At 40.2% G+C, this 25,699-nt stretch overlaps 1 protein-coding gene across 6 annotated transcripts in view; it reads left to right on the forward strand.

Moving 5' to 3' along the window:
* Positions 1–25,699, forward strand: part of ZNF521 (zinc finger protein 521) — a 338,210-nt gene that overhangs the window by 89,457 nt on the left and 223,054 nt on the right. Inside the window, exon 1 of one of the 6 annotated variants that reach the window (XM_088469596.1) lies at positions 11,725–11,785. The exons of the other annotated variants lie outside the window; for them this stretch is intronic. Within the exon in view, the coding sequence (XP_088325722.1) occupies positions 11,742–11,785 (44 nt within the window). The 5' untranslated portion in view covers positions 11,725–11,741. Of the gene's footprint in view, positions 1–11,724; positions 11,786–25,699 lie in introns of those variants that run through there. 6 annotated transcript variants of the gene reach the window in all.

The following is a 25,699-nucleotide window of genomic DNA, read 5'->3' on the forward strand; positions in this document are numbered from 1 at the left end:
TATTCATTTTTTGTTTCTTTTGTTTGATGAGCAGATTTTTTTTTTCTTTAATTTATTACATTTGTGTACTAAGGAGGTTTTAAGGGTTGATTTGTATGTAGTACTTTTTATTCATAAAATGAACAGCATACGTAAACTGTCAATAATATTTTTAGCTTCGGGGAAAGAGTACAATTTGTTTACTAAGGAATATCACACCTAAAACTTGTGTGTTAGGAATACACACTTTTCAAGCAAACAATTGTGAGGTTTTGACAAATTTAATGCTTGGGGGTATATTTACTAAAGCGAGAGCTTTTAGAAGTGGAGATGTTGCCCATAGCAACCAATCAGATTCTAGTTATTATATTCTAGAAGGTGCTAGTTAAATGTTATGTAGAATCTGATTGGTTGCTATGGGCAACATCTCCACTTCTAAAAACTCTCACTTTAGTAAATTTACTCCTAAGAATATAAGCTAACTACAATAGCCGCTGGATAACACGGTCACTCTGATCAATGAATACCGAATTAATTGATCAGAGTCTGTTATCTAAGTATCATAGATGGAAATTCGCTTATTGTAGGATTATTCGTGTCAAAATGTTTCAGCTCCTGATTTTAGTGTAGTTCACTTACCGTCCTGCTGTTTTTTTTTTCCCCAACCTTCTAAACCTACAGATGTGTAGCCTCCATTACATTTAGCCTCCTTGTGTGTTAAACAGCCCTTCTAGTCTCGCCATGGCGTGCCTCAGTAGCGCTGAGCGTGTTATCATGCAACTTTTTCCCTTCAATTGTGTCTTAATCACATAGCAATGTGAATAGGACACACAACCAGCTTCTGCTGAATTAAATATGTGGCATGCCTATATTCTGTGTGCGACTGTGGTGTATCTGTATGTGAAATGCTACGTTAGTGTCACAGCCGCTGGCACTGTAACGTAATAATTAGCATGCAGATACACCCGTAGTCACATAGAATATAGGCATGCCACATATCATTTTAATCAGCAGAAGCTGCTTGTGTGACTTATTTGCATTGCTGTGTGACTAAGACTCTTTTGAAGGGAAAAAGTTGCACAAAAACACGCTCTGCACTATCGAGTCACGTGGAGCTCACGTGTTGTGTAGCTTGACTTGTAGCGCATGGAGGATAGATGTATGTGGACACATCTGTAAGATTTGGTTTTAATAATTTGAGATCATTTTTGTTTAACTCTGTTTGTTTCTATCCATATTATGTTCTTAGAATAATAAAACATAAATTTGTCCTTCAGGGTCTGTCCAAACAACTTCTGTGGTTCTTTCTTAAATCCACCTTTTAAAAACCGCAGAAAGCTGTATTCTACAACCAGGTTTAATAATAAATTGCTAATATGCTAGCTCAGTCATTTTTCCACGCAAGATTGATCCGATTCTTTAGATGTTACGGTAGCCAGACCTTCGTCCGGTAGGAAAAGCTATATCAATATACTACCAATTATTACATGATTCTTTAGATCTGACGAAATCAAAGATGGGCATTTTCTCTTGGACACAGACTTTTCCCCATATTACGATAGACCTCCCTTTGAAAATGGTTTCCTATTCTATACATATACTTAATAAGGAAATGTTTTACAATATATTTCACAATGGATATCTCTCTCCACGTTGTACATTTCTAATGGATATTTCTGACTCTGGGGCTTGCCCAAAGTGTAGTAGCCCAGACACCACATTCATGCACTGAATGTGGGATTGCCCACTGATAAACTATTTTTGGAAGGAAGTTAGGCAGTTCACAATGACTTATCTTCTTAATCATTGCCAATGACCGCTGAATGGGCGGTTTTGGGTTTTGTTCCCCCCCACAACCTGTTGCAGGGAAGCAAAAAACAAATGTTGATAATTTCCGCTGTTGATCATAAATGTACACCAATGGATTCATAAGGAACCTCCTCCTATACATTTATTTCAAGCCAATATATTTCATGCATTCCATATGGACTGGCTGGAAGCTTCATTACACAAAGAAGAACATACTGAGATTTTTTTTCAAATTTGGGACGGGTTTATAGACTCTGTCAGGGGACTTGAAAACTCAGCTACACAAATGGTTTCCATTCTACTCAATGGTACGAGACTAGAATATTACGGGAGGAAGCTCCAATTAATTTACCAACAAATACCTTCACGGTTTAATTTGATTATAGTGCCTGCCACACCTGTCTGTTCTATGTTTTATATACTGTGTATCAATACTGTGTATTGTTTTGTATACTGCATGATCCATGTATCATTCTTTTTTCTTCCATCCTGAATAAAAAACAAGGTAAAAAAAATTATGATTTTAGTTATTAAATATTTGAAAAAAAAAAAAACACATAAAATGTTTAGTAAAAAATATGGCAGCCCAACAAAACAGGGACGGTCTAAGAGAGGAGAGGGCCATGTGCAGGCACCGTGCGAGCCGACACCATGTGTGAATATGGCAGCACAGTAGACCCTGGCTTTGTACTGCCCATGTGCAAATCTCTGGGGAAAATGGCTGCCTCACCATATTCCCATTGATTTCTGCTGAGCACTGCAGGCCGAAGCGGGACTCTGGATAGGTCAGTATAGTTATATGGGTGCAGAGTGTGTGATGTGGGCCCCTCGGGACCAGGGGCCCTTTACCCATTATAGATACGCCAATGCAACAATCCATGTTGAAAAAAAGACAACCTACCATATCAAGTGAGGGGATCCCTGAGTTTATTGCTGTGGAAGATCTGAACCATAGACCCTCTCACCCCATTTCTGGACTTTTAATATTCTTTGTGCTGTAGGTTATCATTGTCTGGGGATAACCACCAAACAACTAGTAAGGGGGTACTTTGTTTGAAAGAAGGTACTCCACTCTTTATAAATGAGGGTGCATCCCAGTGTGTGCCAGGTTGGGAGAGATCGGATCCCTCTCAATACGCCACCTCTACTAGTTTTTCTGCAGTGTAGGTTGATATTATCAGACAAAAACCCTTAAGACAATCACCCATAATCACCAGTGAAGAACTTCTCAGTCACATTATTTGAAAGCGGGACCTCACCAACCCCAACACATTGATACCATTGTATAAATCTATTGGCAAGTCTAGGTAGCTGATGGAAAATATGATCTGTCAATAATCATGAGTAGTGTCCCCTAGCAGTACCTGAGGCCAATGAAATCCAGATGCCCAAAAGGCCCTTTCCATTTAGGCTAACAAATTGACACTCATTGCAAGCAACATTGATATGCTTGTACTTCAGAACCTATAGTCCTGTCACCATGCTGGATTTATGTTTAGCTCTTTAAGCCTTTTTCTAGATGGTTTATCTAAAAGTAGCATTGTGTGTTAGCGAAACACACCTTGAACCGCTGCTGGGTGTTAAATCACCTAGGCAATTACAGTAAAGGCACTAATTGTCAAAGCAACAAATAGCAATTTACAGGTGCAAGTATTCACCCCCTCAAACCTATCCTACAACCCTATCTAATCAGAGCTATAGTTCCCACTTACTGAGAGTGCTGGTCTTACTGCTAAGCCATGATCTTCCACTCCACTACCAGCTTGCTAGTGACTCTGCTCAATGTCACAATGCTCTGGCAGACTCCCAAAGAAACAAAGCTTACAGAGGCTTCCATGATCCAGAGGCATTACCCACCAATACACCAAACCCATAACCCCATCACTGCCAAGTGAAACACATGGGATTGATGATGCCCTTTTTTATACTGGCCTTGTTCCCATGGTGGCTTGGCTGCAGCAGAGCAGTTCTATGATGACTCTTCTGATATTGGTGCCAGCTTTTAGGAGGGGCTTTTCCTTAGCCAGCCATAGTCCTCAAGTAGCAATGGGTACCCTGTGGTGAGCGACGGATATCAGCACGCCTGAATCATCATAAGGAACATAAATCACATTAACACTCTGGAAGCACCAAGGGGTCAATTCAGACCCGGTCGCTAAGCTGCGCTCTCACTGCCAAAAGGGGCTGGGTATGCAAATTCTGTGATCGCACTGTCTGGTGTAAGGACGCCCTCTATGTCTTAGAGAGTGATGGCAGAGTGAGCGCATGCCGGTATAAAGACGCCCTCTTTTCTTTCTTAGCACACGTCATCTCCTGGAAGTGTATGATTAATCAGAGCCATCGGAGCTGCACGCAGCGCTTGAGGTAGACCCTACCCCACCGCAAGCACTGCGATCACTGCAGGCTGAAATACAACCAAGTGACGTGTACAATGACACTTCCATGCTAATTATGCACACCCATAAAACTCAGTTTTGACGCCCAGACACGCCTGCGTTCGGAGCACCAGTCCCCCGTTCACAAGCACCTTCCCCTGTTACCACCCACAAATGGCACTATCTGTCACTCAAAGCGCTCAGTCTTTGTGCTATGAGCACACTATTGCCGTATGCAGTGATTGGTACGTGCACTGCGATGCATATGCATGCGCATATGGGCGACAGTCACCCATAGCATGCGTTTGTGGCTTAGCGTCCGGGTCTGAAGCGGGCCCCAAGTCATGTCCCGTTTTCATTTTATTTAGTCCAGTTGTCCTGCATCGACTTGGGCTTCTGGTACAACATGGACGACCACTGTTGCAGTAAGTCACGCAAAATCTCTGTGTGTGATCGGCAGAACTTCCCGGAGTGTTCTGGGCTCTGCATGTGGCTGTACCTCCTTTAGTGGACATGTTAAATTTGCTAGGGGTGCGGAGAGGAATGAACTTGGCAACTGATTAAGAATTACAGCAGCATAACATTTGAAATACCTTATACACTATATAAAATATAGTGTACTCAACATCAGCACTGTATCAGCTATGGGATGCCTATGCAGGAACAAGATGTGGGAAATTAATATATGCCATTTGTTTTAAAGAAGAAATGTCATTTTATTATCTTTAATTTGAGACTTCTAGATTGATATCCAGAATTCTAGTATATAATACTGCATGAAAACTGTTGACTGTCTGTAAATAAACTGTATTGTGTTTATTCCCCCCTTAGAGAGGGTCTTCTTTGTGACCCAATCAGCAGTAGTTTCTATATTATTATACTCATTGCTTCACTCTAATCCTAAAATGAACTTCATATGTGAATATTGAAATTGTATCCATTAACTTCAATGGTTAACAACTCTGAATCTTTGAAGATATTATAAAAAAAAGACTGCCATAAACGCAGTAATTATGTTCCTACCTCACACTTTAATCATAAAAAATATTTTATCTTTTCTCTAAGAGACTATTAAAATGCACTTTAAAGTTAAAGGAGGAATATATAACTCTGAAATGAATCTTAGTGGTACACAACTAAATAATTGCTTTTTGCTGTGTTTTTTTTTTTTTTTTTGTATGTTTTGCTTTTTGACTCCACAAACTTTACTAAAGTATAGCATGGTACATACTATTAATATTTTGTGTTTGATTCATAAATAACAAAATAAATACAGACAAGAAAACCGGGTAGGGAGGGCCCTGCTCATGAGAGAATTTACATTCTAAGTGGAAGACACAACTGAAACAGAAGTGTGACTCGCTGGTGTGAGGAGTATTGGTGGGAGTAAGGCAAACTCTAATAATGAGATGGGTGAGTCTCCAGCTAGTTAATGTAATCTTATGCCATCACGCAGAGTCTGCAGCCTATGTATTGTAAATTGGCAATATATACTCTAAAGATTCCTACGGTTTGATGTCACAAGAAAGGATTTTTACACAAGTTAATGCTAGTAAATATTCCCCCCTGTCCATAACATTTGAGGAGCTATCTACAGGTAGGTAAAAAAAAAAACATTATATGGCTATAGCTAACAAATAGTTTGAACTGACAAGTTAAGCTTAACACACCAATTTAGGGCACTTTCCTATTTCATGCTACAAAAGGCATCATTTATGGGGATCTAGTGGTCTCAATACAGTAATCTGAATCCCGGCAAGGGATTTAAGATAGGCATTGAAATACAGATGCATATCTTAATCCAGGTGCCGTAACGCAGAAGGAGGTAAGCCTGGGGCGCTCTTAGCGTTAGCTGTGGGGAGGGGGGTTAGGTTTAGGCAGCGTAGCAGGGTTAGGTTTTGGGGGGGAAGGTTTAGGGCTAGGCACCCCTAGGGGAGGTTAGGGTTAGGCACCCACCCGGTAGGGTTAGGTTTAGAATGCGGTATGGGGGGGGTTAGGGTTAGGCACCCCCAGGAGGAGGTTAGGGATAGGCACTAGGTGGGGAGGTTAGGGTTAGGCACTACTAAGAGAGGGTTAGGGGGGAAGAGGGATAGTGTCAGGGGCGTCTTTAGAGCGGAGGTGGCCCGTGTGCATCTCCCATCACAGGCCCCCCCTCTGACTCCGGAGGCCGACTGCTGCGGCTGGCCGACCACCGCAGAATCAATAGACTCTGGGCACTCGAGTGTCCCCGGAGTCTATTGCGCATGCGCAGATCGCCGGGGAAATGATGCGACCGCCATTTTCCCAGAAATTTCCTCAGCACATGCGCAAAACGAAAGAAAAATGGCCGCAGCGGCCATTTTCCAGCGTTTGAGCAGCACTAGAAGACCTGACGCGGGACCTCGGAGAGGTAAGTTTTACATAATATGGGTGCAGGGTGAGCGGTGCGGGCCCCCCTGGACCCAGGGGCCCATGTGCACTGCACACCCTGCACCCATTATAGATACGCCCCTGGGTAGGGCACTCACCTTCCCTGTCAGGATTACCCACTCCCATTTATGAAGTGTTGATCAGCTCAAGCTCTGGGAAAAAAAGGCTGTTTTCATCAGAGAGGTTTATCACCACTACACACATTTCTCCAGCTGTAACCCAACAGTGTGCTGCTTAATGCGGTACCCACAGATTAACACCATCATAGAATGGTGTTAATTTTGCCCATAAATGTTATCCAGTGAAGCAGCAGAGACTTTGCAGGATCTCTGCCTGGTCAGAAACTACACAGAAGTGATCTCCAACAGGTAAGTTAGGGTATGGGGGAGGAGTAGGGCCGTTGGCTATGGTTTATGGCAGGTAATATTAAGAATAAGGTGGGTAAGGGGTTATTGATTTAATGGGGTTACATAGGATAGAGGGTTTATTTATGAGACTGGGGGATGTAAGAAGTTTATTGTCTGTATTTTATGTCGGTGACTAATGCTTTCTGTAGTATATTGCATCCACTAATACTGTTCATAGTATATGGAGGTCACTAATGCTGTCTGTAGTATATGGAGGCCACTAATGCTGTATGCAGTATAGTGCAGTCACTGATAATGCCTGCATTATATGGTTGTTACTAATGCTGTCTGTAGTATATGGAGGTCACTAATGCTGTCAGTAGTATGTGGTGATCACTGATGCTGTCTGTATTATGGCAATCACTAATATTGTATGTAGTATGTGGTGGTCACTAACGCTGTTCTTATTTGGCGGTCACTAATGCTGTCTGTAGTAAATGGCAGGAATGCTGTCTGTAGTAAATGGCAGGAATGCTGTCTGTAGTATATGGTAATCAATGATGCTGTCTGTAGTATATGGCGGTCACTAATGCTGTCTGTAGTAAATGGCAGGAATGCTGTCTGTAGTATATGGTGATCAATGATGCTGTCTGTAGTATATGGTGGTCACTAACACCATTCTTATTATATGGCAGTCACTAATGCTGTATGTAGTATATGTTGGTCACTAATGCTGCTCTTATTTTATGGCGATCACTAATGCTGTTTGTAGTAGATGGCGGTCACTAATACTGTCTGCAGTATATGGCGATTACTAATACTGTCTGTAGTATATGGTGGTCGCTAAAGCTGTCTGTAGTATATGGCGGTCGCTAAAGCTGTCTGTAGTATATGGCGGTCACTAATGCAGTCTGTAGTATTGGTGGTCACTAATGCTGTCTGTTTTATATGGTGGTCATATAGGTATAGGGTGACTACTATCCACTGGGACATGGGCACCACGATGAGTCTCTCACCCAGGTAATAGAAGGCCTAGGTTCACCTCTGATTCCTTTTTTTGCCATTTTTATCTATCCTGCTACCCTCTTTCTCTCCGTGCAGCTCACTCAGAATATTATCCTATCCTCTGTTCTTTTGTATCTGTCACATTTACTGAATTGCTCTCAGATCTGTCCCCTTATACCCATTTTGCCTCAAACACACCATCTTTTCTACCCCTCCCTCTCTTTCGCTCACATTTCTAATATCTCATGCTCTTTGTTCTGACCCATCTTTCAGCATCAACCCTGTTATTTCCCTTCCCTTCTATGCCACTTTATTTTTCTCCATTTCCCCCAGCTCTCACTGTCCTGTTGTATCTGCATTCTCTCTCTCTCTCTCTCTATCTGTACATCCTCTGTTTTCATAATTTCTGGTCCTACTGGGTTTTTAAAAGAACTGCTGCAGTGTAGAGGAATAGGGAGCACTGTGAGGGGTGGTGGGTTTGGGGGTTGATGGGGGGTAGGATGAGGCATGTTGTCTAATTGTGTATTAGTGGCAGTGAGTTGAGGGGGGGTGTGGCGGTTGCTGCCATCTGGCTTTAAGTGTTTGTCCTAGATGGACAGGCTACCATAATTATATTATTATATTAATCTTTCCAAAACAGAATTAATAACATTTACGCCAGCCAATAGCATTTGCCATCCTGATATCACTATCACTGTTAATGCAATAATCAACCTTACCCCTCAAGCTCGCTGCCTAGGTACAAGCCTTGACTCTGAAATGTGTCTTTTGTTCCCCACATTCAGTCTTTTTCTAAATTCTGTTACATACACCATATCCAGAATACACTCATATCTTACAGAAGACACTGCAAAAACTCTAATTTGTGCACTCAGTATCTCCTGCATTGATTATTGCAATAATGTCTAATTTTGAATACAACTGCTAGGCTGATCTTCATTGTCTGCTGCTTCACTCTGTCAATCCCTGCATTGGTTACCTGTATTCTACCAAATTCAATATACAGGACTTTTTTCGGTCCGAATCCACTCTGTGGAATGCCTTCCCAAACAATAAGACATTCCTCTAGTCTCCAAACCTTCAAGTGTTCCCTGAAAACTCACCTCTTCAGGCAAGCTTATCAAATTCCAGAATCAGCCACATACCCTCCATAAACTTTCCTACCCAATTACATTTCCTTTCTACAGTCCGCACATAACTTTACATGTTTTCTCTTTCTTCACTTTCACATCCCGCTGACCCCAGGCCAACATTCCTGTGTGACTAGGTCATTCAGCCAACCAAGAACCTCTGCAATCTGGTAGGACCAATATGCAATATGTATCGCTTATCCCTATAGATTGACGCTTGCGAGCAGGGCCCTCTTACCTTTTTTTTGTTTGTTATCATCCAGTATTGTTTTGTTACCAGTTGTAAAGCACAATGAAATAGGCTGGCTCTATATAAGTAACTAAAAATAATAACCTTCGGAAAATGTTAGAAAACGTTAATTTTTTTACAGACACGATCTCTCTACCTGTACCATCAGCCACTAAATTTTAGAAAAGCAATTATTGCATTCTCAAACAAAGTAACCACAAGCATTTTGTGTGTAAAAAATATTGGTAGGGTAAATGTGCTTCCATTCTTTATTACAATAATGTAGCAATGTCTGGTTTGCAGTGGCGAGAGATCGAACACCGGAAAACAATGTTCTCTCTGTGTATAAACAAACCACTGTAGCCTTTCTCCTATGAAGAAAAATGGACGGGTGCTTAGCATTAACTTCTTACTGTAGGTCCAGAAAAATCTAATCCCAAATTAATAGGATTAATCAATGTAAGATGAATGCACTTTGAATTGATGGTCTAATAAAAAATTGTGTGTGTGTGTGTTTATTCGTGTAATTCGTGTCATAGTAATGCTGGGTTGACTACCCAAAAGAAGCCAAGGGCTCCAAAATGCAGAAACATGAATCGGGGTGCACTCACCAGACTTTCAAAAAATCAGCAGGACTTAGTTACATATAAGCCGTAGCAAAGCACATCATCATTTTGGTCCTAGACAGGGATCTTACTTAGGACCAAAACGTTGAAACTATGGTTTCAATATGAATAAGCCTGCAAATTTTTTTTCGAGTCTGGTGAGTGCATCCCCTGAGTTGTATATGTAGACCTTTTACTAATGTGAAAGTTATCCTTCTAGAAAAACTGTATCTATATATTTTAGCATTATTTATTACTTTAATCATATACATATAATTGTGCTCTAATGTACATTTGTTAAGTTTGCAAGGATGAAATAGAGCAATATATGCATACTTTTATTGACCTTGTCAGAGTTGAGCGTTTTGGGTTTTTTTGCTCCAGCCTGTGCTGGAAATTCTGTAAAACTTGTCTAACATGTGTCCCACGATGTATATGTACAGAGGCGCAGTTGCGATTTAGACGCAGAAATGTATTGGAAATGTGCTGGGCTTTCTGGATGGTGACTGGGAGGTGGCTATTTAGACGCATGAGGATGATCCAACTTATCGGCATTTTATAGGAGTGTCGCTGAACTTATTGCAAATCCAGACGATTAAATACTCACACTGGAGGCCATACTCTGACAGAGAATCTAAACCTAGCATGCAAGTTTCGATGGCGCAACTGATTGTTGAGTCTAAAGATGCACCAAGCAGTAATAGTTTCTATAGACACTCAAAGAGGGTGTCTCAGTCTCAGTCAGACACATGGTTGTACACCAGGGAAAGGGATGATGCACGCAATAGCATAAAGTCACATACACAACTACGGGGAAAAATGCTGAAGCTCTCGCAGCAGTGTGTGACTCTGAATCAACCCCATAGTCTTTCACTTATTGTTGCAAGCTGGATCCAGTGAAGATGCTGGCAGATGGGATGCCAGACATCAGGATATGACGCCGGAATCCCAACGCCCGGCACAATGCCGACGCAAGTATCCCGAAGGGAACAAGATACCGATGTCTGCATCCCGACCGCCGGCATCCTGAAAGTAATTATGCGGCAAGGGTTAGGCTGGGGATGGGGGGGTTATATTTAGGGACCTGCCTGTGTGGGGGAGGGTTAGGCTTCGATGATGGGGGTTAGGGTTATGCACAGGCACCACGGGGGGAGGTTAGGGTGCGGGAATGGGGGGGGGGGTAGGTTGAGGCACCATCGGGGGGAGGTTAGGGTTAGGCACGTGGGGGGGGGGAGAGGGAGGGTTCGGCTAATCACCGGCCCCTGTCGGGATGTTCACCATCGAGATGCCGCTGTCTGTCTTCTGATTGCCGGTATCCCGTCCGCCGGTAAATCATACCGATTCCGTTGCAAGCACCTTTGTGCACACTGAATAGGTGCAAAGACAATTCTTTAGAAGCTGTAAGATGCTGGATACTTGTCGATATATCGTTTGTTCGATCGGCTAATTATATATCATGAGTACATCGGTGGGTGTGTACACCTGATATGTCTGTAAACTACATTGTGCACAAACATATTAGGTCAGTCCTGCAGCACAGCCAATGCCACCGCCATCTGTGTACAGGCGACCCAGTCTGATTGCTGAGACCACCAACACTGACATCACAACTGGGCGGGCAAATTCTGCTGTCAGAGTGAGAGCTCTGACGACAGATCGGTCTTCTAACCAATCTGTTGTATTCGTGTCTACCCAACAAGTGATGCATTTGTGATGCAATATTCTAAAAGAAATCCAATTAACATTTTTTTCTGTTGGGACTATAACTTAAATACGATATTTATAGTTTATACACCTGACGAATATTACATTTCTAATTTATCTTAACAGGGCCCTTTATCCCTACTCTGCTAATGAGGGTCTCTGGCCCATGCCAGAAAATGTGCTCCATCTGTATGTATCCTTTATATATGGTTTAGATCTACTGGTAAACGTACATTTTTGATTAATAAACATAATGGTGCTAGAAACAAGATTAGGGTGTCTACAGCAGAAAAATAACTGCTCAGTGAAGGGCACATGTTGTTTTTTAAAGAAAAGAAGAAAATAAAACTCAAAGTGTGTTCAATTAGCAGAGTAATTGCAGTCATTTCTTTCTCTAGTTTTAAAAGCACCGCTTTCTGCAGTTTATTTCTTGCATCATACATGAAATAAATTGTGCAATTAAAAACACAGTACTTGTTTTTTTTTAACTCAAAATAAATTCTGAAATTGATCCAGTTTTTTTTTAATGTTGTTAAAATAATACCCCATGTGCTCTTACTTTTAGAGAGAACTACTTAAGCTAACAAAAAATTGTTACTGCAGCTTATCACATTCAAATATAGGGCTTCCTGAAAAAGAAATCTTTATAATTGGTGATGAGTGTTCTGTGATAGAATGCATAGCTACCAGTGAGAGCAAAACTCACCCAAATGTGAGATATAGGATGGGCTCACACATTGAAGTGCATATATTATAAGATATTGCATACACTGTGACATAATGAAAAGGTGGCGATAGGAATGTATTAAGACAGACGCTTTTAAAATTTAATTCGCTAATTTAGAACTTGAGCTTTGTATGGTGCGTATGTGTATTTACTAATAAATGTCTCTTTTGCACCTTTTCTTAGCCAACATATTTTGGCCTTGATAAGCTCTAGGTTCACTCCATATGCCGTTGCTAAACTGTAGGTAACCATGTAGGTAAATAGTGAATAAGTGGTGCGTTCCTTGAGGTAATTCACTCATTTGGCACAATTGGTCCCCAACTGTTATGCTCCTTAGGCTTATAGACCGGAAGCTTGATGTGCACAGGAAAATTATTCTTTTCAAATATCTTAGAGCTATCCTTAAGCCACTGAATATATTTTTGAATATTTCAGGTAGGTATTGCATATATAAATATGCTTATTGGGTTTGTCTAATTTAACGCAAACCACTTTTAGCATCGCATCTCCCTTTTTTTGTGCATTTAGTGCAAATTAAAATACACATTAAAAATGCTACTGTAAATACATAAAGAGATTCTCAAGGAGGTATCATCATTAATAACCCATTCTGGAATATAATTTAAATCTTTTTAAATAAATATTTTTTACGGACTAGTCACAATAATGAGCCCCAGACCACCTCAAAGGAATTATCCAGGTATTCAATTATCCGTAGTCTATCTGGTCTATAATATCTGTATTTTATATCCTGGACTAAGGAACAGTGAATTGTTGCTACAAGTATAACTGCAGAGCTTGATGACACAGGCTATTGATTCTCTCTGAGAATTGTCCTCCTTCAGTTTTTAGATGGTTTTAATTTCTCCAAATTGCTCCTCGAATAATAGGAAAAGAGGCTTTTGCATTTCAGTGACAGATTGGGCATAACAGGTTGCAACGATTATGCCTAATTTTACCATACTGAGGAATAGAATTGCCTAAACATAAACATCGATCACTGATGCAGTAAATTAATTTCCTCTTGTTTAGAACCAGAGCACAACTTTTTATTCTGTTTAGTGTTATGGCAGCTGTAGTTAGATTTCTTTTGTTCATACTAGTAATGTGACTGAGAAATTACACAGTTTTCTTACATTGTAGTATTTGGTGGGTGGGATACAGACAGAGACCAGTAGTATCTACATTAGGATCTCCAATATATCACTTATGCCATTATTTTAGATTAGTATTAACGATTTTAACCAACACCACATTCCCTAGGAGTAAAAGCGAAGATATTGGCTACATGGGCATGTTGTGCTCTTGGAAAACACAGATGTTCCTTCCCTCTCCCCTCACATGCACTATTGTGGTAGGTTTAACATGTGAATATATATATAACCTATGTGAGTATTTTTCTTTTTCAAATATGTTTCTACCACCTGTACAATCTTCCCCCGTGACTTGTAACTTTTTGTGCTAGTCACACTCCAACATCAATATTAATAACTACTTACGTAGTATCCACAAAAATTCTACCTGATTTATTTATTGATTTTGTTTTTTCAGGTGATTTTGAACTTTCAGAAAACATCCTAAATGTATTTATACCTCCTCCTATCACAAATAACACACCAATTGTTTTGTGTAGTGTTGGGTACAGCTAATGGGGCATATCACTTGAAAGAAGGAACTCCCCTCTCTCCATGTGTCTGTTTGTGCCAATAAGTGGGTGGTGTGGAACATTTAGTGCCCTTAACTCATCTATGGAAAATGTATGTTATGGTGCTATTGTGCAGTGATTGCCAGACAGCAACTACTAAGGGGCAACATCATTTAAAAGGGGGGATGTGTGAATGAATAGAAGGCATGATGTGGGAAACCTTAAGCTACCTTAGTATTCTTATTAATACCCCTTTTACAATAACTGAATAACCTGGGTTCTTGCCGGGTCGATCCAGGTCGGGCCTTCTCTGGCCGATTTACCTGGCAATCCTACTCTGGTTGAGAGCAGGGTTGAAAACGGGTTGGTCCCGGGTCATGCGGCAGTGTTAACGGGTGCTAGCCGGATTGTTTTACCCGGCTAGCTCCGAAAGATGCTGATTGGAGCTTCAGGGGCGCTGGCAGATGATGTAATTTGTCAGTGCCCTGCAGAGAGACGGCACATGCTGCCATAGCTTGCCTGCTTAACCCCCTTCACCACATTGCCTGACCAGCAGCCACAAACGCAGGCTGATACACAACCTGCCACAGCCAGAACAGCAGTCTGTCCAGCCTGAGGATATTAAGAATACACACACGTGCTCCTTCATTGCTGCAATGCTTTAAGCAGTCCCCACCTCTCTCTTTTGTTGCCTTTCGTGACCTCATTTTTGTCAGCCCTTATAGTAGATTTGTAATGACATCTATAGGGAAAAGCAAGGATTACCCGGGTTCAGTGTAAACAGGGCAAACCCAGGAACAACCCGAGTCGAGTTGCAGTGTAAACTGGGTCTGAAGCAGAGTTTGACCGGGGATTGACCAGTGTTCAAATTCCCAGGTCGGACCCGGGATTTTGATGTAAAAGGGGTATAAATCGGTGCTAACACTGCAGGTGAAGAAAATTAGAGCAATAAGAGCAAGGTGTTTGTTCCTAAAATAAAAATGACCTTTTACAAAAGGAACACTTAGAACATATGAGGCTGAATATACTTGCTGCATTGCATTTTAATTGCAAATTAATGCATTTGTAATATTGAAACTTCAGACATTTAGGGTATTTTTTTAACAGTACATCTTCCATATTGTTACTACCATACCAAATATTAGCTACTGCTGTCACCTTTACTTTATGGTCATCAATTTAACTCCTCCTTTGATGTCTTACTAGATTCTTTCTTTATTTTGGTGCTGAACATGTGTTTTACACTTTATGAATTTGGGTGCTTATTAGAGAATGTGGGTTTATAGTTAATTTGCTTGCATTATTGTTTGTATGTCTGTGTGAAAAAGGTCATACAGTATAAAATTCCTCCCCTGCATGTTTATTATGAACAATATGTTGCATGTCTTTACTAAATCCTGGGGTTGGATGGGTATTGACAGCTTTTCTGCATGTACCAGAATAATTGAGCTTTGCACTACTTTATTCATTTCAGTGTCCTGCATACACATTCCTTTTGTTACTGAATTAAGCTGATATTACATCACACACCGTCTGATAAATGTAGGCAGGTCTCCTAAGCCTAAGGAGATTTCAGCGATTAGATAAGAATAGTTTAAAAATTATCCTTTTAATACTTAGACTTCAAAATAACCCCTGGTAGCTATAGATAAGACACCTTAAGATGATCCTGGACAGGATGTAAATGAAGCCAATAATTAAAAAGAAAAAAAAAAACAGTGATTCCAGGAGCTGGTGAAATCTCCTCAGCAACCCTGACAACAGAGCACTTAATTTACTGTATTTCATACTGCAAAGCAGAGGGAGGAAGTGGCGTGAGTTTCAGAGCTCCACTAAACAGAGGTATAATATATCTTTGGTCTGGAGCAGCCTTGATTTCAGGCAGTTAATTGTGAGTTCAGTAAGCTTCCTGACTGGAAACTGTCAGGGACAGGTCTGCTGGCTCTTAGTCTGATCTCGTTTCATTTCACTTTGAGCATGAGTATTGTTTTTCTTTTTTTTTTCTACTGGAACAAAGCCACAACAGTGTTAAAAGAAATTTTTTTTTCTTAAAAACGAGCTTAAACGGGGCGTTAGATCCTTGCCTACTTACCGAGTAGTTCCTAGGAATAAGAGCACAGTATTATATGTGCGATGCTGTATTTGATGCCACTAATATGATTATATATGCCTGATTAACATATTTTCTAATTGATATGTATGCTGAGGAAAGATTGTAATGTACAAAGGTATTTAAAAAGCAAGAAGTGAAACCACACGTATGTAGTTTTTTTTTGTCTTTATTGTTTTTATTATATTACTGTCATGCTTACAATGTTTTATTAATGTAAACTATTTGTATATTCAAAAACAAAATATGCGATTACCAATTTTTAATGTGTTGCAATAACGAAAAAAACTGTTCATTTTTCGGTTAAATTTACCATATTTCAGTTTTGCTGGTGATAGAGTAATGTCGGGGTAGATTTACAGGATTAGCAATGGAAGGCTATTTTATATCACCATACATGTAAAGAAATGTGGGAGGCCCATTTATAATTTCTGCAGTGAGACCTCCACTGTCTGTCTGACAATGCACGCAATCTTCAAGTGTTACTACCTCTCCTGGCTTTATGCATTAGAGACAGCACTCTCGTGGTAACTATACAATAGAGACAGCACTCTAGTGACCACTATACAATAGGAGAAATCTTTGTCTAGATACCACTATGCAATGGCAACTGTATTGTAGTGACTGCTATGCAATACAGACAGCATTCCAGTGAACAGAATATAATAGAGACAGCATTCTAGTGACCACTTTGCAACGGGGACAACATTCTAGTCACCACTATGCAATAGACCAGTATGCAAAAGCGACAGCATTCTAGTGACCAGGATATAGGAATAACATTTTAGTGACCCATATATAATATAGGGTGCATTTTAGTGACCCATATATAATAGAGGGAGCATTTTATTAACAACTATACCATAGACACAGCATTCTAGGCTTTTGTTTTCTGCTTTATACTTCCTCTCTACGCATTACAGAATTGTCAGTGCATTGGAGGATTTTCACCACCAGTCTCAGTTTCTCACTGAGGACAGATCACTTAAATTCTCACTTTGTAGGTTGCTTTGGCTGTAGATTCCAATCATTAATAGATGGTCATTAATCCTAGAAGCCCGATCTTAGAATTGTGCTGATTCCTTTTGGTAACTAACTAATACAGTGAAATATTTATAAGAACCTGATCCCACTAATGAAAATTCCATCATTTGTGCCACGTAGTGGACAGTGGAATGTAAATAAAACCAAAGAGGTGTGGGATACACTGGCAAGTACAGAGTTACTGTATTAGTGATGGTGTCAATTGAATGTTGTTGGACTCCCGAGGTATGGTTGCTGTAAATGTGTAAAGGCATATTACAAAATGATTTTCTGCATGTACAGACATTAAGATAGCTTTAACAGTTTGTCATTGCTCAATACAGAACATCTAACTAAGCAAGCAGATGATACAGTTAATGTACTTAACCTTATGAAGCAATCCCCCTACTAACCCAATTGGTAATGCATTTAATTGGTCCTTTAAGAGTGCTCCTAAAATATTGATAGATTTAAAAAACATCTGTAAATTATAAATTAATTGTTAAAGTTCATGTTTCTTCTTTAAATGCTGTGCAGAGGGTATTAGTTTTCATGCAGTTAAATAAGTTATGAGAGGAATGAGTGAGTGCCGACAACAGTCAGTGATGAGAAAAGAATTAGGAATGGTTAGAATATTGTTACTCGGGAGTATCTATGTGTATATACGATAACATTAAAATGAGTTATCCTAGTTGGTTGAGGATTTGTTTTTCCTTGTTCGGCATTGTAAGGGATACCCACATCTACAATACTGGTTGTGTTCTTTGTCACTACTGAAAGGAAAAGAAAAATCATAATTTTTCAGGAATTTAACAAACAAATCCTAAATAATCCACATTGGTTTAGGGCTGTTTTGCCCTCCTTTTAAGTAAATGAAAACATTGTGTTGCATTCCAAATATTTTATAATGCCAAAGGAGGATATTTAGGTTTAGGATTTAATCACATCTCTGCTCATTTGCTGAATGGTATTCCCATCTTGCCAGACTTAAAATCATAAACAGTGTATTGTGCAAACAACAAAGAGACACTTACAATGTACAGACTTTTATATTCTAGTTGCCAACTTTACAGACCTCTTCTCCAGCAGATGCTGAGGATAGCGTTGTGAAGTTTGGTATGGGTGGGACTTAATGATGTAAAGTGCGGCATAATGATCCGCCCACTGCACCAAAAATATGCAAAATGCACCAAAGAAAAGAGTAGTCATTGGTGAGTTACTCCAACCGCTCCTCTGTGTCCCGGAATCTCCCACTTTTTCTGAAGCAAAATAAAGGAGAGGTATTAAGTTATGGTGTAGTGAAATCTATTTATGTGACAGTGCTACTGAATTCCTAACGTGTGAGCTATCTATTAAAAGTGGCAAAACCTTTCAAAAGGTGTGTTTCTGACCCAGAGAAAGATGCTGCATTTGGCAAATACCATAAACTTTGAACAACTTGATGCATCAACTCAAAATATAATAGTAGTGCTGCTCCTGCTAGTTTTATGTCACCCTCTCGAACGCTATCACCGAGCAGCCACACTGTGCAGCGAGGCCGGGAAGTGCAGCTTTCAGAGCGCTGGACATGCCCTCAGTGTGCCGAGAACTGGGGACTGGGGTTGTGACATGATTACACCCCCAAAATGTCACACAGAAAGGGTGTGTGTCTCGCGCTTGTGAGGTCACGCCTCCTTTTGTACGCGCAACGCACGCAAATCACCATGCTGCACCAGGTGATGCCACCTATAGTGATGCCACTGCATCACTTATTACATGTTTTCCAATTACATCTATAAAATGTAAATTACAGAACATGATTAGACAAAGTGTGTTGATATTTTAGCGAGAATGGAAAAAAAAATATTGTTTGAAAACCAGCATTAGAAGTTTTGGGTAACTCAACTTGAGTCACAATATATCCGAGCTGACCCAAATAAATTATTTCATATGCCCATAAAGAGAATGAATGTAGCAAGTTGATTACTTCAAAATTGGATGCAAAGAATTATGTAATATGCCTAAATATACTGATGATTAAGGGGCATATTTATCAATAATCAAGTTTTAGACCCTATAATGGTAACGGCTATTCGCGGCAATATGACATTAAATACCACCCCAATGTATCAATATACACCTGCAGGGACGGGCCACGAAAGTACCATGTTCATGCAATGTGTTTGGAGTGAAGTGATCGCATCAGCAGCGCTCTCTTCACTGGACTTCTGCACATGCGTGATCTACTGACTACATATGTGCGGCGGTCATTGCCATGGACCTTCTCCCGGTAATTTTTGCAAAATATAGTCCATAGGCTACTATACGACAACGCCATCTGGAGATGGTGTTATCTATTGGGGCCAAGCTCTGGAATGCTTTGCAGCCCCATAGAAATCTATGGGGGCTGCGGCTGCTGTCGACAATGGAGGGACCACAGAAAATATTGGAGATATCTGCTGTGACCCTACATGGTACATTCTGGGGATTCTTAATATTTGCAGTTATCCCCCATATATGCTGCTGTAGGGACGGCCATCGGAAGGTGATCATTAAATTGTTGCGGCATGACTGTCATTGTAACATGCCACGGCATATAGCCATCGCCTTTTAACCTTCAACGGTATGCTGATGTGCGTGTGCAGCGGACAGGTGAAGTCCGCTTGTATGCACAACAGAGCTTTGCCACGGCCAACCCTTCCTAGTGTATACAGAAGAAATTACATCTGCAGCATTGGATAGAAGCATGTGATGGTGGCAACCATTGCTAGCCCGGCATTGAATGGAGAAAGCATTTCCATTGCATTATGAACATCAATGGTTGCCAACCATCTGTTTACCTACCTGGTAGCTCCTTAAACTAACCCATCCAAAATCAAATACCAGTCGGTTTGTGTTATACCCATAGACTGATGGCATTGGAAGTAACCGTCTGTTGAAGTGTAATCATAGATTTTTAATCTGAACACTCTCTTTCTTTCTTTTTTTTTTAATTGTCTTTCTGGCTAGACTTGTTGACTTCTTTCTCGTATATAAGCAAGGAAGAGCACACTTTATATGTGCACAGCGACATGATATGACACATTCAGGCAGGTGGACAGAGTCGCTAGTTATGGTGTTCGAATCACTTAAATATCCCTTACATATCGCCCATCCTTTTTCATTTTTATTTCTGGTTACTCCTGCAGCAAGCACAGCAGTATATATTTAAACTGCTGTTTTTTAGCTACAGTAAATCTCAGGAAATGATAACTATTTTCTAGAAGCCTTACTCTCAGTGGGTTCCGCCAAGAAAAAGAAAATGCCCCTGATGTTAGATGTGCCGGATTTGTAAATCAATTGGTTTTAGCTGCTTAGAAAACATCTATTGTAAATTCAGGTATATTTTAAGTAAAAATTGCTGTGCAGTACTGCACATACATGACACACAGCCCCCCAAGGGCAGTTAAGAGACCAGCGTGCCATTTCAGAGATCCAGCTTAGGTAGCAAGGTATATCAACAAGCTCTGTCCAGGGGAAATGAAGAAATAAGTTTAAACTTTCATTGTGTCAGGGTTTTTTTTTTGTTGGAGAACCACCATAGTAATAGAGACTTATTTGTATGTGATTGTTGTAAGGCTCTTGTCACCACAAAAAAAGGGGGACCCCCTCTGTGCTACCATTTTCTTCTGAGTTGGAAGATGTAATTTGCTATGAGTTTTTTTTTGTATTATTATATATACTGTATATATTCTTTATTATTATTATTCTCCAGAAATATTCAGATAAGACACACTAGCTCCAAAGCACAACCTTTTAGTCATGCCATTTAGACCTGCCAGCATGTCACAGGCCTTCGCAGAGCCACAATGCTCAGTGTATTAGTATTTGAGTCATCATGTGAGAACATGCAAATTGTTAATGATAGATTGAAGCAACGTCCTATAGATATATACACAAACAAACTATTCAATTTATGGAACAGAGATTTCTTTATTGTTACTTGTGTATCAACCATCTCTGAAAGGTGATACATATCTCTTGTCAACAAGCAGTATGGGGACCCCAGAACGCAGACGACATTATGTGTGCAATGGGACATGAAGCATTTTACGCAGCTGGCAGTACTGTGCCATATAACTGTGTCCACATTCCGGTATCCCCATACTGCTGGGCAACATTGTGATTGTCAACAAGACGACTAAATCCCCCTCTGTTAGTGCTTTGCCAACTGTACATTCAGCATATTACATTTGTGTTTACTGAACTGTAATACCCCCTGCAGACATAGTTTTGTAGTTTTTTTTTTTCTAGTTGGCCAAAATTATATAATATATATGGGTCATTCCGTGTGACTCACGTTACATTTCTTGTTAATTTTTAAAAGTTTAAATTAAATGCACCACACACAAAAATGACGCTGAAATTCAACATTTTACAAATATGACAATAATATATGGGGAATGTAGTCATAATTAATGCTTAGAAGCAGAAAAAATGTACACTCTAATGCTGGGCATACACTCTACAATTATCTGTCAGAAATCTGTCCAATCTGTCTGGTGGGAAGGAAAATATTGTTCGTTTTCTAGTGTTTGGGAGCAAATTTCTATTGTCATTTGCTCCCATACATTACCAGGTTTTCATTCCAACCAGCCAGATTGGACAGATATCTGACAGATAATTGTATAGTGTATGCCCAGCATTAGCAGTTACATTTTACTGTTTGTATGCGTGACTCATGTTACAACAGAGGGGACTTATATATTTAAACCTGCTCTCCTAATTATACGTTGTGTGAGTGAGTATATACACACACAAACAGTGCTATTTTTGTAGCAGGAACCTCTCATTAACTATGCCATGATGTACTGGGCTAAAATGTATTTTCCATAAGAAGTTTAATTTTAAAGGCCCTTTTGAGTGCCTTATTTTTTAAATACTATATATAATTGTTTTTCTATAGCTCCACCCACATTTCCTGAACCTATATTTCCAAAAAAATAGCAGTGTGTGTATATAACTAACACACACAGATTATATATATATATATATATATATATATACACATCCCCTCTATGCTGGCACTCGGTCACATAAACAGCAAGATTCCTCCAGTGCCTGTCCAAATATCTCATGTAAATCCACCAAAAACGGGACTGCACTCAGAGATTTAGTATGCAAAACATATATTGTACAAAAGCATCCAAAGCAGCAGCGACGTTTCGAGGTGTAACCCTCTTTCTCAAGCCTTCGGACTTGAGAAAGTCCTAAGACTTGAGAAAGAGGGTTACACCTCGAAACGTCGCTGCTGCTTTGGATGCTTTTGTACAATATATGTTTTGCATACTAAATCTCTGAGTGCAGTCCCGTTTTTGGTGGATTTATATATATATAATGTGTGTATATTGTGGCATTTCATAAAACATTTTGCGTTGTTTAGATGAGTTTTTGCTGGAGAATTATTTTAATCTATAAATGTAATATGCCAATCATGGAGAGTGGGGTGAAGAGAAATGGTGGTATTTATATACACACGAGGAAAGGTAAAGTGTCCATCAATTGATGATAGTATTTTGCAGGATTTGGAAAATAAGTAAATATTTGCTGGTGTTCAGTAATAATGTCCTACACATACCCACTGTGAGGAACACTAGTAAACCATTCAATGATGGGTGGTTTGTCATGGGCAGTTTGGGGAAAGACAGGAGCATTTTTTGATGTATTTTAAATATATATATATATATATATATATATATATTATTATATAATGCTGAAGGCTATTAGCCATATGTATTGTGGAGAATGTATTGTACAGGAAAATGCACACTATACTGCTAACCTCTTTAGGATGCTACAAGCTCACAGTTAATGCTCTACTAAAAATAATGGATGCGCTAGACCGCAAGTAAAGAAACCAACATGCAATAATAGCAACAGTCAAACATTATTATTTTTTTCCTATTTTTATTGTGCTGTAGAGTTAAGAATTATTTTAGTATCTTTTTTTATTTTTTTTTAAACCTTTTTTTTTTCTTCTCACCAGCCAGCCAGCCAGTCAGTCAGAGCACGCAGCTATAATACACTCATCCAATATGTCATATGCACATAGACTGGCTGTCATATGGCTGGCGAAAAGACACTTTGAACATGGATTTTTGTTTCTTTGTATGGAATATCTCCTGCGGTATTGCTTTGCAGTTTTAACTGTTATCTAGCACTTTTTACCATAAATATTACTGAACAGGTGTTGTGCTGCCACTAACTGCGTTTCCAGCTGTCCTCTTGCAGCACAGCGCCGGCAAAATCTGTTGTGTAGTCCTATTAGACAGACTAGAGAATGATCAAACTCGAGACGGAGGTCTTCTTTGCAGGATATGGCAGTTTTATTGCCAGAAGATGGTCAGGAAAGTCTGGCTTACTAACAAAGACAGTTCTTTAGCTGTTGGGTGTAGTTCCAGTTTTTGTATCCCCTTTGGCAGTAACACAGAAACTGCTGCAGCATGGACAGCCAGCAAAATTAGGAAATAAGGACCTCTTTTATTTACTCAGGCCTCCAAATCACGGGCATTCCTGTCTGCTTGGAGAGAAGTCAGCCAGCTCTTTCCACTGGAAATCTCAGGAGTGTTGGATACTTTCATCTGTGAGTGTTCACACACTTGTTTTTAATGTGCTTTATGGAAATGGTGAAAGAACATGAATATAGACTTTCCAAAAAATCGTCTGCACATACTAAACATACACATTGGCATTTTTTAAATAGATTTTCCGGACAAATCTTTAGAAATAGCATTTTTTTTTTTTTTTTTTTTTTAATGAATAGAATTGAATCTCTCGCAGAACCTGTTAGTGTGAAGCAACTGAACTGCTTGAGAAAAATTAAAAATTTACATTGCAGCATTAAGTGCTTCCATCTGATATGCAGCGTACTTACAGTGACACAGAAAACACATTTACACTAAGCAGCGTATATTGGGTGCTGCAAGGGAGGGGATTCATGCAGGAAGTAGGATAACAAAGATGGATTAACAATAGATTTCTTTGACTACTCTCTTATAAAACAGCAATCTAATTATTGGTATTCAGTCCCCAGTGGTTTTCTTGCTCACAAAAAAAAACAGCTTAATTCAATGAGCCATTATCTAAAAAGATGCCTAAATTTGGGTGAACTATACAGATTACAAAATCAGTGATATACATTGGGCCTTTACCAGTGTCGTATCTGTCATGGGTGCAGGGTGTGTGGCATACCTCCCAACATGACCCTCTCCAGGAGGTACACAATGCTCTGGTCCTGGACTTCCCTGGTAAGAGGTGGGGCTGCAGCACAGTTCAAAATTCAAATAGGGGAGCTACACCAACTGTCATTTCACACGCTGCCAAACCATCACTGGCTGGGACTCACTGGCAGTTGGTGTGACTCCCCTATTTGAATTTTGGACTGCGCTGCAGCCCCCCCCCCCCCCTGGAGCCGCCACCAATCATAAATCACCAGGGTGGTCCAGGACCAGAGCATTGTGTCCCTCCTGGAGAGGGTCATGTTGGGAGGTATGGTGTGGTGTCTGTGGGTCCTGGAGGTGGGCCCGTGCCTCACACTGCATTTGTCTTAGTCTCTGTGGCTCCCCGTACGGCACCCCCTCTCCTTATACTCATCCAGCAGCACCATCTGTCCTGTGATATATTTGGAAAGATGGGTCTGCCCAGGAGTAGCAAATACTCTGGCATTGTGCATGTGCCATCTTTTCTAGATAATCCCATGTGTGGGGCAAACCATCACTGATGGCCTGTGGGGGTGGCACCACGCTCGTCGTCATGGCCACGCCCCCGTTGCTTAAATCTGCAATTAGCAGAATTTTACAGCAGGAGCATGGCTACACATAACCACGGCTCCGCCACTGCTGTTCAAAGCTGCAATTCACTGCATTTTACAGCAGGGGCCGGGGCTGATTCACATTGAATCCCATCATCTAACCTCCCGGCCACCCACTTCAGTCGGCAAGTGGGCGGAACTGGGAGGCTTACCAACTTTGTCTAGAGAGCCCCCACAAATTCTATACTCTCCTGGACCTTTATAGGAGAGTTTGCAAGTATGAAGAGGATACAGATCTGTAGTACCACGTAAAAATGTGCTCTCCGACACAGATGTAGTCATCATTATGCATTCTTTATATAAGTTTGAATCAGTGACATAATTATCTAGCGGCAAAAAAATATGTACCATGTGATAATGACCAAATCTTACAAATGTGCTACCATAAAATGGCCGTAGCTCTCCTATAATGTTCACAGATGAGAGAACAGTGTATTTTAGTCTTATGCACATAGGCTCTGATTGTAGAGCATGTGTTAAGCTTCAGTAGAAGTGGAGAGAAAAAGCTGTGGTACATCATACTGACATAGCGGACCCCATAGAGCACTGCATAGAGCAATATCCCTACAGATATATATGCTATATAGTGGCAAAATGAACAACCTTTGAGCTTTCCAAAGTGCACATAAAAGACGGGGAATGTTTACAAAGTACCCCTCCTGCAAATTTAACTCCCCTCCCATAATTCTTCACGTTTTAGATTTTTTGTTAACCAAATTTGTATAGAAGGCCATTGGTTACACATTCAAATCTCACTGTTTCCTGGTAAGGGAG

The sequence above is a fragment of the Taudactylus pleione genome, unplaced genomic scaffold (assembly GCF_031769625.1).
Source record: "Taudactylus pleione unplaced genomic scaffold, aTauple2 ptg000093l, whole genome shotgun sequence".
NCBI lineage: Eukaryota > Metazoa > Chordata > Amphibia > Anura > Myobatrachidae > Taudactylus > Taudactylus pleione.